Source organism: Podarcis melisellensis (assembly GCF_964234715.1).
Source record: "Podarcis melisellensis genome assembly, chromosome: 6".
Lineage (NCBI taxonomy): Eukaryota > Metazoa > Chordata > Lepidosauria > Squamata > Lacertidae > Podarcis > Podarcis melisellensis.
The window spans coordinates 58,986,677-59,000,402 of record NC_138538.1 but is presented as its reverse complement, the minus strand read 5'-3'; the positions used below and the strand labels follow the sequence as shown (position 1 = coordinate 59,000,402).

Genomic DNA, 13,726 nt, shown 5'->3' with positions numbered 1-13,726 from the left:
GTTAATTTGTAGTTGTCTTATGTTAGGGGATTTTCTTTCTTTTGTCTTTTCTATTATTATTTCCTTTTTTTCTGTATTTCTTTTTTGTGTGTATGTGTTTATGTATGCTTTTTTGTTTGTTTGTTTGTTTTAATGTATGATGTTGCAAAATGAATTAAAACCAATAAAAAATAAATAAATGAATTTTGCAAGGGACCCCAAGTGTATTCTATTTCAAACCCCTGCAATGCAGGTATCTTTTGCCCAATATTGGGCTTGAACCCGTGAACCTGAGGTTCTTGCAGTTGTGTATTGGTGGCCCCAACCCCAAAGCAAATCTTACAGTAAATGTGCTTATAAATACAGTAAAATTGATGGGTTTAACTCTTGAATGTTGCCTAGGTTTTATTATTTTCCAAAAACATTATTGTTGTGCTTTAATATACGCTTACATACGGGTTACATACGCTTCAGGTTACAGACTCCGCTAACCCAGAAATAGTGCTTCAGGTTAAGAACTTTGCTTCAAGATGAGAACAGAAATAATGCTCCTGTGGCGTGGCGGCAGCAGGAGGCCCCATTAGCTAAAGTGGTGCTTCAGGTTAAGAACAGTTTCAGATGAAGTACGGGCCTCCGGAACGAATTAAGTACTTAACCCGAGGTACCACTGTACTACATAGTGGATAACAAGGTGAAAACTGAGTCTGCAAAGTGTTTTCCATGAAAATAGTTAAAAGTGGCAATTTGGCTGTCTGGGAGCGCATAGTGCTGACATTCACAGGGGCAGGGGCAGAGGAAAATGCCACAGAGAAGATACACACTCCCTTTCCTTATGATTGTGTGCAGATTTAAAAGTCCACTTGGAAAAGTTCAAGTTGAAATTTCCTTGGGATATTGCACCTACAGTTCTTCAAGAGTTTTGGGCTCGATGTATGCTTGGCCAGAACCAATGTCTGCTGTGGTGTTTTTGGGAGAAGGAACATGGAGTCTTATTACTGAATAATCATGGAGCAGATATAGGCTTACTGTCATCTCTTTATAAAATTATATTGTATGCCACTGTAGGTGGACCAGCTGGTTAGAAGTTGTGCTGGGAACAAAATATCCAGCTTGACCAATATAGCTGGGCATGTATTGATACAAATGGGTTTGGGGAGAAGGTGCATATAGAAAACTCTCAAATAATGCAATGGGATGTACTCCTTACTCCAACTTATTATTCATCTTCTTCCAGTGAGTAAGGACAGTAATGAAAGTTTGGAACAATTTCACCTGTATTGATCTGAATCCTAGCATATAGCCTTCCTGGAGAAACTCTCTCATAGATTACAGGTGTTCTGGGGGGACAGAAAAGAGATCAAATTCCAGCTATTTGGTTTCCTTTCATTTGAACATAAGAATGGACTTGGCATAGCTGGGTAGCTCAAACAATATATAAATTGGTGAAGATATCCTGACGTTCATTGGAAAATATTGTTTGCCAGTAAGAAATTTTGCAAGAAGGTGACAGAAGAGGAAAACAACTCCTAAATATTAAGGTGCTGCTTTTGATAACTTACTAAGTTTATATCAATTCTATTGTCATGTGTCATATCTCATCTTGAATTACCATTGTGCGATCCGGATAAAGATAGCAGATGCAAAATCTCTTTGACAACATGTTCCCACAACCATAACTATCAACACTTTGACAACAGACAATTCAAAATGTGAAGGACTTATCAATGCATATGCTTTACGTTGACATTTGTGGCCTCCAATATGGTACCAATAAGCACTAAATTGATCTCAGGCACCTTTCCTACACACCAAGGCCTCTTTCTCCCACATTCATTTTTTATTTTAATTGAGGATTTTTTAAAAGCTCGGTTGTTTGGTTGGAAGTGAGGGTCTGTAATTTTTTTGTGCTTTGGTGTGTCTAGTTTATCTGCTTTTGGGTGGGTGCAAATGGCTTGTTTGGTTCTGGGGACAGAGCTTTTCTGAGCATCACTATTATTTCTTCTGTGAAATAGCTATTTCCTGGTTCCCACAATAGTTTCAGAAATACCCCTGGGTCCTAAAAGGTGGGAGCCACTGGTTTCCACAGCAATAATTTAGCGACTGGGTTCTTTCATACCTTGACCTCCAGCAGCAGAAGTCCATGCTGTTGTAGCTTGCAGCCATTGTGCCGCCACGTGCACAGGGGCAGGAACAAGGGTTTCCTTCAGCTCCACAGTAGACACAATTCCACCTGTCCAGCTGATTATCATCAGTTTTTGTATTCTTGTATTTAAGATGGGGAACCAAGGCTAAGAAATCGTGGCTTGGCTAAGACTAGTACTAGATGGTATAGTAGCACTCACTGGACCTCCCAAGAGCTGAGTTGCTACTGCTTACTGGGAGCCAACCTAGCAGTTCGGAAGCGTGTCAAAGTGCAAGTAGATAAATAGGTACTGCTCCGGCGGGAAGGTGAACGGCGTTTCCATGCACTGCAATGGTTTTGCCAGAAGTGGCTTAGTCATGATGGCCACATGACCTGGAAAAACTGTCTGCGGACAAATGTCAGCTCCCTTGGCCAATAAAGTGAGATGAGCGCCACAGCCCCAGAGTTTTCTGCAACTGGATTTAACTGTCCAGGGTCCTGTACCTTTACTGGGAGGGAAAAAAGCAACACGACGGTGATGTTGGCGTGCTGTAAACACACTGATGAAGCCAATGTATTTGCATTGCACAAAGTATCGCCCTTCTACATGGTCTGCTACTGGCTAAAACTATCTTAGTACTAGATGTCTGTCCAGTGATCCCTGACTGTTGACCACACAACCTAGGGCTGTTGGGAGTTGGAGACCAAAAACATCTGGAGAGGTGCTGGTCAGTCTGTTGCCAAAGCAAAATCTAACCCATGCAATACTGAACGGAAGGCAAGCAGGTTGACCTCTCTGACTCTTAGGCAGCAGGCAGAGCTGCTGAAACTACCACCGGTCCAAACATGTCAAGAACAGAAGATATCCTCCATACTAAATATTTTTAATTTCTTTATGGACAGTGCTTTGTTTTGGAGTGGCAGAAAACCCCTTAGAAATGTCATGAAGGAAAAGATCCTTTACTGTTTCACAAAAGTGAAAACAGGAAGGAAATATTATAATTCAGAAAGCGGCTGTTCTCCACTCTCTTCCCCGCCCCCCTTGGTATAGTGAGTCATTAAGTCATCTCCTTCCTGCCTCTTTGTGGGCGTGATATATAATATATACAAACTTTGCCCTTATTTCAGGAACTTTAGCCAAGAGGGCGGGTGTGGCTGCTGTAGTGGAGCCGCATAAAGTTTCCCTTGACACACAGCAGACTGTTCTGACATAACAACACCTAGAAGGGTTTGAAGATGCTGCTCCAGTTGCTCTCTGTCCTCTGGGAGGCCTTGTCCCTGCAGGTCGCTCTGGTGTTTCTGGCAACATTTCTACTTATTGCTGATTACAAGAAACAGATCGGTCCGAGGAATTTTCCCCCAGGGCCCAGGCCTCTTCCCTTTGTGGGTAACATGCTGCATACGGATTTCAAGAAGCCTCAGATTTCAGTAGGAAAGGTAAGGATGGAGGAAAGGGCTTTAGGGTGGTGTGGGACGTTTCTCCCTATAAGATGCCCAGCCAAGTGGGCGCAAAATTGAGAAGATCCATTGGGGGGGGGGTACCAGATTTGGGGCTCACTCACTACCTAACAGCTATTTGTAACAAATCTGTGTCCTTAACTCCCATTTGCTTTCTATGGCTGGCAGAATATTGTGGGTGTGGGTGTGGGTGTGTATGTGTATGTGTATGTATGTGTTGTTGTACATTGCCCTACCATCACTCCCCCTTTATCTTTGCAACAGCTTTGTGTGGTAGACTAGGCTAAGTTATAGGTAAAGGTAAAGGGACCCCTGACCATTAGGTCCAGTCGTGACCGACTCTGGGGTTGTGGCACTCATCTTGCTATATTGGCTGAGGGAGCCAGCGTACAGCTTCCAGGGCATGTGGCCAGCATGACTAAATTGCTTCTGGCGAACCAGAGCAGTGCACGGAAATGCCGTTTACCTTCCCGCTGGATCGGTACCTATTTATCTACTTGCACTTTGACATGCCTGTGAACTGCTAGGTTGGCAGGAGAGGGGACTGAACAATGGGAGCTCACCCCATCGCAGGGATTCGAACCGCCGACCTTCTGATTGGCAAGCTCTGTGGTTTAACCCACAGCGCCACCCACGTCCCTAGGCTAAGTTGCTACATGCAAATAAGCAGCAAGTCTTGTGAACAGATTGCAGGTGAAGAATGGAGGGGGCCTGTCCATTTACAGCCCCTTGAAACCATTTTGGCAACTCTTATGTCCCTGATATATTTGACGGCAATCAAAGTTTCCTTCTTCTATACAGGCATTCAAGAAACATCAGGTACACAGACATAAAATCGCAATTCTTTCTCACTCTCCCTCCAGTCTGCCAACAGATTAATATATAACATATTAGATAGGATATTATATATTCTTCCTCCATCTCCATTTGGGTTCTAGGGCTGTCAGTGATGCTAATACTCCAATGACACATAATGTGGCATTTTTGTGCTGGTGGCAAAAAAGATCAGGGAGAAGAACCTGGACAAAATTGCAGTAAACTGTAAGGGAGATTCAGAGGTCTAAACTGGGAAAAAAACTATGTTGTGTGGAGTCCCCAATCTACACATGCATTTGCACTTTATAGTTTTGACAATTCAGGCAGGGACTCTGTTTTTTATATACAATTATATAGTTATGTTGATACTTCTCCTGATAGTATTTTGTAATGGTCTTTGGCTAGTACACTAAAGCTTATTCACATTACTGTTTCCATTCAGCTTGCAGAAAAATATGGCAATGTATTCGGCCTTCGTTATGGAAGCACAAGGGTTGTGGTTGTGAATGGATTACACCTGGTGAAAGAGGCTCTTGTCCATCAGGGAGAATATTTTGTAGATCGACCAAAAGCCCCTGTTGTTGATAAGTTATTTGGGTCACTTGGTAAGTTTCGGTTACTATGGTCAATGATTTGGATAATTAAAATTCCTTTTTTAATGATATGCACTGATTGCTAAATCTACTTACTTGATGAACATACTTATTACTCCTTCCTACCTAGGACTGATCTTCTCTAATGGTCTCATCTGGAAACAACAAAGACGGTTTGCCTTATCAACTCTCAGAAACTTTGGTTTGGGCAAAAGGTCTTTAGAAGAAAGAATACAGGAAGAAAGCCGTTACTTAAAGGAAGCAATAGAAGCTGAGAAAGGTGAGAACCAGAATCAACAAACCTGGGGAATATTTACGCTGCTATTTTTCTATGAACAAGATCAAAAATACATTAGCCAGGGTGCGAAGCTCTGTGGCATTATTTCTTCACGCAAATGTAGCAGTGCTTGGACTGGAACGACCCTGTGATGGCAAAGGGGGTGTTGATAGGAAGCTCTTTGTGGTGCACAAAAGTTCTGGTGTGAAGCTTTGTGCTGGAACCTCAAGGCCACTGAACTAGAACAGACTTAAGAACAATGATGGAGTGTTTGGGCTGAGAAGATGTGCAGATTTTGATGATTTGACAACCAACATCACAAATAGAATAGGGTTTGAAGTGCAATCATTTTGGTATATTTAGGTATATACTATCTTTGAGACTGTCCTTACCCTTTTTGACAGCCATTGTTACAGAATAATCCTTACTGTGGAATAATCCTTGTCTATGGAGAATATAAATGCTCACTTGAAGATATAAATGGGCTGCAGAGTCCTGGGTGTCCCAGGTTAAATTACAAGATATGATGTTAATACGAAATGCTTTCTTTGGCTAAAACAAATCCTGCCTCATCAACACACAACCACTTTCCCCACTTTCTGTTTTTGTTATATGGAAGCTAGAAGCACCCCAATTCCTTCTGCACCATTTTCTCTCTCTCCCCAGGGCAGCCATTTGACCCTCACTTTCAGATTAATAATGCTGTTTCAAATATCATCTGTTCCATCACTTTTGGGGACCGCTTTGAATACCATGACAGTCGTTTCCAGAAGCTACTGCACTTGCTCGATGAGGCATTGCTTATTCAGAGTAGTGTTTGGAGTATGGTAGGTCTTCTCTTTTTGCATATAACCACAACACAATTGCTTGGGCTCCAGTCACATTCCCACATTATTGCTGACTGTGAAATCATCTGCTTTGGTCCTCCTGTTTATTCATGTTCAGATTTCTGTTTTCCCCGTCCTGTTCATTCAAGCATCTTGTTCCATCCATTTTCCTTTGCCCCCTAGCATTGTTTATTAAAGCACTGAATATGTAAAGGTTGGGATGTGTTCAGTAACGTAAAGTGGGAGGCCGAATCATGTGTTACAGCACAGATCATATTTTTATTGGGGAGAATAACATGTGTGGCTGAATAAAATCAAGGTGTGTGAACAGAGTGAGGCCATCACAAATTATATACATAGAGTGAGCTGCCATTGTTCTGTCCCAGCTTCTGCCAACCTAGCACTTCGAAAGAATACAAGTAGATAAATAGGTACTGTTGTGGCAGGAAGGTAAACGGCATTTCTGTACGCTGTGGCACTCATCATGGTGACCTGTTGCACCAGAAGTGGTTATTCATGCTGGCCACATGACCCAGAAAGCTGCTTGTGGAGAAATGCCAGCGGTAAAGCAAGATGAATGCTGCATCCCATAGTCACCTTTGACTGGACATAACTGTCCAGGGGTCCTTTGCCTTTACATGGATTAATTCTACACATACACCACTTACAATCTGTGTGAAGATGCATATCATTAAAGGGAAAATCTACATATTCATGAGATGAGCTGCCATTGATACATACAATTTTCAAAATGGTAATCATCTTCATGGGAATTACAAGTTATGCTTGTAGAACTAACCACAATGTTGCCATTTGATTTGCAATCTGTACATTCTAACCAAGAAGTTAAGACATTGCCATGGGGTCCCCTTCATAAGCAGTAGTGAGTGCAATATTTACTCTGGTTCCAAGAGAGTCTGCCATCTTTGAGCCTGTGCACACCAGCCTTTATTACTGCTAGCCTATTTCCCATGACAGCAGCATGATGTGAATGTTTTTGAGAGCGTTTTCCCTTCACATATGTGATGTTAGTGTTTGTTTCCTCAGCTGTACAATATCATTCCCTCTGTCATGAAATACCTGCCAGGGCCCCATCACACACTTTTTAAAAAATGGGAGCAGTTGAAATCCTTTGTGAGAGGAATCATTGAAAAACACAAAGAAGACTGGAACCCATCTGAACCCAGAGACTTCATAGATGCCTACCTAAATGAAATGGCCAAGGTAGGAAAAGTAAAGGACAAAATGTATATGTATATATTTAATAATAAAATAGTAGCAGAAGGCAGAGAAACAATATTAAAACCAGAACTAGTCTTGTGGTTTGTCTGAGTTGCCCCTAATGGCTGACCACATTTCAATATTTCCATTGAGTTTATGACTTCAGACAAAATATATTTCTGCATGCACAGGTCAATATATTTTGCGGGGAGACACCTCCCCACTTGTTCACTGCTGGGATTTCACCACTTGTTTGTGGTTTGTGAGAGCACACAGTTGACATGACTAAAAGAATCACTGCCTCAGTTGCCTGAATAAACCTTCTCTAAGGCTTTGGCATCCTTAACCAGAACAAACCCATACTTTATGCCAGCATCAGTGATTCACAGGACTGTTGCCTTGAGCTTCCTAAATCCTGGACACTTTTCAGGAGTAGAGCCCTTGCCTCCCCCCCCCCCAGTGATCTCTTGACATGTGGGTCTGACAGTAGGATGGTGTTTTTAATGGCTGCTTAACTCCTTGGTGCATTTGTTTTAAGGAGGATTCTGCTTCCAGTTTCCATGAAGAAAACCTTCTACATTCAGCACTGGATCTGTTTCTTGCTGGAACGGAAACAACTTCTACAACCCTGCGTTGGGGTTTGCTGTATATGGCCATTTATCCAGATATTCAAGGTAGAACTGTAGTTGGCTCATTTGTCTTTCCTTACTTTGTTTTCTATATAACAAAGGCCTACTGAAAGCAAACATCAATATATAATCTTAGCATTAGATGCTGAAAAGGTCTTTGACAAAATATATGAACAGTATATGGTGGCTTTACTAAACTAATGGTGGCTGGATTTCCTTTGGAATGCAAAAAATGGATTAAGATATTGTGTGATTTGCCCACATCTAGACTAAATGTAAATGCCATGTTTTCTGCTACTTTAGAGGAACTAGACAAGGATTTCCATTTTCACTGTTACTTTTCAATATTTACATGGAACCCTTAGCTTGTGCAACATGAGTAGATCTACAGAGTAGTACACATTTCAGTTGAATACAAATTGGTTTTATTTACAGATAATATTCTTTTGTTTACTTCTAAATCCTTGTTTGCTGATGCAGATCATGGGGGCCTTTCCTAAAATAACAGGATACTCTGCTGACTGGTCCAAATGAAAATTGATTGCAATAAGTGAAAATTTGGTTACCCATCCATTTAAGGAGTATCAATTCTGTGTCTGCTCAAATCCATAAAATATTATAGATGGGCCTCCCCTACAGATCTTAGAAAAAGTCTATCCTTGTGTTGATGAGAGATTTTCTTTTATTTGCAGCAAAAGTCCAAGCGGAAATAGATTCTGTGATTGGCCAGTCTCGCCAGCCAGCGATGGATGACAGGGACAGAATGCCATACACCAATGCAGTTGTTCATGAAATTCAAAGAATAAGCAACATTATTCCTTTAAATGTGCCTCGGTTGACAACAAAGGACACTACACTGGCTGGGTTTCATATTCCCAAAGTAAACATTAAGAAGATATACCTTTCTTATAAGCCTTTCCTCTTCTCTTGAGATGTGAAAACTTGGTGCCAAAGTTCTAAGTCAGGGATAGCCAGTGTGCTGCTCCCAAGATGCTGTTGAACTCCTTCTGCTTGAGCCAGCATGGCCACTGGGCAGGGTCTGGGGTGTTCTTTGGGCACATCAAGATCTGGAGTGGAGGGAAGGGGTTATGGCTAGATAGACTTTTGGTTCTTTCCAACCCCTGGCAAAAATGGATTCCAAGCGCAGTCTGTACCATTTGCATGGATAGCTACCGTAGTTTCTTTTTTAATGACCATTACTAATAACCCAAACTGCAGCACCTGACATCTGGTGTTTCCTATCCTACTTTGAATATATTTTAAAATCTAACCTGTGTTTTCAAAACATCATTTCTGAGTTGGATCTAGGAAGCTTAGTACAGCTATAGTTGCACAGTTCTAAACACAAAGATTTCCCTGCTCGTTCTAATCTGCTGTCTTCTTTGCTTCTTCTTCATCAGGGAAGCTTCTTGGCCACCAACTTGACCTCACTGCACTTTGACAAGGATGAGTGGGAAACACCCAATGTGTTTAATCCTGGTCATTTCCTAGAGAATGGCCAGTTCAGGAAAAGAGAAGCGTTCCTGCCATTCTCTGCAGGTAACAAAAGTTGATCCATGGCTCCTTAGAATTGCAACAGAGACTGCATGATGATGGCTTGGTTGCTTGGAGCCTGGTGTACTACAGGGGTCGCCTCCCTATTGGGGCCTGTGGTCACATTTGGGATTGGGAGGAAGCACTGTGGATGCAGGGGACGCGGGTGGCCCTGTGGGTTAAACCACAGAGCCTAGGACTTGCTGATCGGAAGGTTGGCGGTTCGAATCCCCACAATGGGGTGAGTTCCCGTTGCTCGGTCCCTGCTCCTGCCAACTTCCTACTAAATAGATGGGTTTTGTCAGGGGACTGATTTATAAATCCAGGGACTGTGCCCGGGAAACGGGGATGTCTGGTAACCTTACCATAGAAGGTGTGAAGCTACACAAAATGGTGTTTCTATACTCTTCCCCTCCCCCCCCACCAAGTAAGCCATGTGGATTTTTGAGGGAATATTTGCAGACATTTTTCTCAGGTGCCTTAAGTGGCACAGGTGCTCCAGAAGTGGACAACAGCTGATGTATTTTTTCATAGTTTCCCAAGGAAGAGAAACTCACTTCCATCTTGAATTTGAGGAACTGTTTGCCCACACCCTTAGCTAGGATATATGCAGATTAGGTAGATTCCTAATAAAATATAATTCAATTTGGTTTTTTTCTCCAAAACTGCATATGAGATAAATTTATGTAACTCAATTATATCTATTCCAAATTCAGTAAAACCATGATCATATTTGTTCAGTGTTCCCATTTTCTTGACTAGGAAGTAGGACCGACTTCTATATTTATTTTGCAACAACATAATTATTTTTTAAATTATTTGGTCTGCCCATGTTGTTTAAATTGTGCCACTCTTCACAGTAGCAAAAGTTCTCGACTGAAACAGTCTTTTTCTCCCCCACCCCCTTCTAGGAAAGCGAGCTTGTCTGGGAGAGCAGCTGGCGAGGACCGAGCTCTTCATTTTCTTCACTGCCCTAATTCAGAAGTTCACATTCCAGGCTCCAAAGGATGTGACATTAAGCTGTGAATTTAGGATAGGTCTGACCGTGTCTCCCCTGCCATACCGGATATGTGCATTCTCTCGCTAAGAGGGCCCACTTTACATCATTGCCATGTCTTCAATAAGTAGGATTAATTTATGGTGTAGGAACAGAACTTTGGCTTAATCCTAATTGATTGATTTGAATAACAGAATTTGAATGAGGGTGTGGAGCGGAGATAGCAAACAAGAAGTGAAACTAGACAAAGAGTCCTGTTTTCCTTTCCTCCCTCAAAATGCAATAGTTTCAATGTTTAACTTCCTTCTTAATCTAGCTGAGTAGACTTGTGTACATTGTAAGATTAGTTAACTATCCAGGCAATTCTCTTTGAGTGCCTGGACTTTAGCCCAACTCCTAGCCTTTGACATCCATCCACCCACCCTTATTTGCAGAGAACAGTTTCTATGGAATACCTGTCTCAGGTGTGTCCAGGCAAGTTAACACAGACAACTGGAATTAGCAGCTCTTTAGGACCCTGGGGTTTTTTCTTTCACCAGGTGTCCCAAACATCTCAGATTGGCTGAAAGCATAGAAGCAGGTGTTGCTTGTTTTACTCTCTCTTTCCTTGGGAGAGAGCACAAATGGTTTGCTGCTTTTACCCCCTTTCCTTTAAGGAAGGTCAAGGCAATGGTGGGGTCCCCTAGCTGACACTGGTCCAGTTCAAAAGAGCGTAGAGCACACATCTTCCTGCGTAGCTCTGATGCGTCTTGTCCAGGAAGAAGACAGCTGGTAGGTGCTGCTGCTGCTGGGGGGCTCCAAAATGGGGGGCCCCTGGGAGGTTGTGGACTTATGCTGGCCCTAGCAGTGGTGAGAAAAGGGCATTGCTTTCCTTGTAAGGATATGTGTGATCACAACTGAAGATAAAAATCTAATGGAATGCCCAGCATATGTTTATAAATTCAAAATGCAAAGTTTTATTGTTCTTCTAAATATCCCAAGCTAAGGTAAAAAGGTAAAGGACCCCTGGATGATTAAGTCCAGTGGAATTTGACAATGGGATGCGGCGCTCATCTCTGCTTTCAGGTTGCTCAGAGTTGGATTGTAGTCAATGGATTTTCCACAGGTTGTATTGTTTTTCAGAAGCATTATTGTTGTGATTCAATAAACATAGTGGATAACAAGGTTAAAACCGAGTCTGCAAAGTGATTTCTGTAAAAATAGTTAAAAGTGGCAATTTGGCTGTTAGTGGGAAATTGCAAGTTTAAACCACAAGGGAGTATTAGTTCCACGTTATACTGCAACATCATATGCCATAAGCATAGCAATTGCTAAAGACTGACTGATTTTGTAGCTCTGTTTCATTTCTAATTAATGAATGGTGTTCTAAAGTGAAATTCCCACAGCCGGGCTCTATTCTGTTATGCTAAAAGGAACACAAACAATTCTAAAAGATGGACCATTTACTGGGACTACTGGCTTGTTACTCAGAGGGATTTAGATAGAAATAGCTTGTAGCTGCAAACATGAAATATCTTAACAAGTAAGGACCAGGATTTGGGAAGACCTTTCTTTCTTGACCTGACTTTTCATTTTAGTGCAGAGGTCTTCAATCATGGGTCTCTGTATGTTGCTGTACTACAACTCCCATCATCCACACCTGGCTTAATCAATGAGCAAGGATGATTGGAGCTGTAATCCAGCAACATTTGAGGCTACTTTAGCATGCATTGCTGTCATTCACAGGGCAAGCAGCAATGTCACTCTGAAGACATGCCCTCTTTCTATCAGTACTACTGAGTGCAGCTTTACAAAGTCCTGTTGAAAAAGTTGAATAGTGGGGCTGTTGTGCCTGCACTTCTTGGAGAGTCTTGGGCTAGATGCATATTTGTCCTGAGCCAACCTCTGCTGTAGTGTTTTTTGGAAGAAGGAACATAGTCTCTTAAGCCTTTTGAACAAATATTATTGAATAATGATGGTGTGGATAAAGGTTGACTCTCAGCTCTTTATAAAATTATATTGGGTACCACTGTAGGTGGATGTGCTGGGGGACAAGCTCTGCAGTTTTCCCTAGATCAGTGTTTCCCAACCGGTGTTCCGCGGCACACTAGTGTGCCGCGAGAGGTTGCCTGGTGTGCCGTGGGAGGGAGGCGGGCGAGTCGGGCGGCACACGCGGGGCGGCGAGCGAGCTCCCTCCCACATCCCATCGCCGGCTCTGCACCAGGCGGTAGAGCTCGGCGAAGTCGCCACGCTGGAAGGCCAGCAGCGCGCGCGCCTTGGCCAGGCTCTCGCCTGCCTGCGCCTCCAGGCACGGCGCCTCGGCATCAGGCGGCAGCGAGCCCAGGAAGCGGCCCAGCCGGCCGGGGTCGCCCGCCTGCAGCAGCGCCTCGCACACGCACGAGACCTGCTCCGCCGAGAAGCGCGGCGACTGCGGAGGATCGGGCGCGGCGGAGGCCAGCCCCGCGCTTGGAGAGGACGCAGCAGCTGTCGCCAAACCCGATCCTCCTCCTCCTGCTCCGCCGCCGTCCTCTGGCTCTCGGCCGGGAGGAGCCTGCGGCGACGGGGCGGGCGCATAGGCGCCGACACCATGGGGCCTGAGGGGGCCTGAGCCCCCTCAAAAATTTTATTGGGGGGGCTCTGCCCCCCAATAATTAAAAAAATTATCGCGCGCCTTGGCTCCCTCGTCGCGCGCCTTGGCTCCCGCGGCCGGCGAGGGGAGCCCGGGCCGCGCGCAGCAGCTGCCGCCGCCGCCGCCTCTCCTGGGGGCGCCGCCTCCCCGGGCGGGAACGCTGCGGGTGCGCGAGGGAGGAGGGCGGCCCCCGGGGGCTGGGAGAGCCGGGCTGCCGTGGCCGAGAGGGCTGCTCTGCCGGGCGCCGCTGACATAATTTAAGAAAATTATCGCGCGCCTTGGCTCCCTCGTCGCGCGCCTTGGCTCCCGCGGGCGGCGAGGGGAGCCTGGGCCGCGCGCGGCTGCTGCTGCCGCCGCCGTTTGTGGTCATGGCGGAGCTGCCGCCTAGGGAGGAGGGGAGAGGGGGCTGGCGGGGGGGGGGCAGGCGGTGAAGGGGGCTTGGCTGCCCCTTGCAGGCTCAGGTGTGCACAGGTGGGTCCCTGGCCACCTGCATCTCTGTGTGTTGATCAACTGGAGGGGGGAAGGCAGGTAGAATTTGCAGCCTCTCAGGCCAGGAAGGGGGAAAGATTTGGGGTCTGGTGAATGTCTGGTGCGGTTCTTGTGACGCTCTGGCCATCCTGGGGTGTCCCCGGAGAAGAACTCAGAAAGGCCTGTGGGAAAGATCTG

At 44.6% G+C, this 13,726-nt stretch overlaps 1 protein-coding gene across 1 annotated transcript; it reads left to right on the top strand.

Annotated features, from left to right (window-relative positions):
- The first annotated feature begins 2,971 nt into the window (after positions 1-2,971).
- On the top strand, positions 2,972-11,623 carry LOC309372319 (cytochrome P450 2J4-like). Its single transcript, XM_081915845.1, has 9 exons — positions 2,972-3,538; positions 4,818-4,980; positions 5,099-5,248; positions 5,912-6,072; positions 7,120-7,296; positions 7,832-7,967; positions 8,615-8,802; positions 9,323-9,461; positions 10,367-11,623. The coding sequence occupies exons 1-9, from the start codon at positions 3,338-3,340 to the stop codon at positions 10,540-10,542; spliced, it is 1,491 nt and encodes a 496-aa protein (XP_081771971.1). The 5' UTR covers positions 2,972-3,337; the 3' UTR covers positions 10,543-11,623.
- Positions 11,624-13,726: the final 2,103 nt, after the last annotated feature.

What these genes read in the sequence shown, in the direction of transcription:
- LOC309372319 (XM_081915845.1), top strand. Translation starts at nt 3,338, where the DNA reads ATGCTGCTCCAGTTGCTCTCTGTCCTCTGGGAGGCCTTGTCCCTGCAG. An exon ending in ACCTAAATGAAATGGCCAAG is followed by an intron (nt 7,297 to 7,831) that starts GTAGGAAAAGTA and finishes ATTTGTTTTAAG; the next exon opens with GAGGATTCTGCTTCCAGTTT. An exon ending in CATTTATCCAGATATTCAAG is followed by an intron (nt 7,968 to 8,614) that starts GTAGAACTGTAG and finishes TTTTATTTGCAG; the next exon opens with CAAAAGTCCAAGCGGAAATA.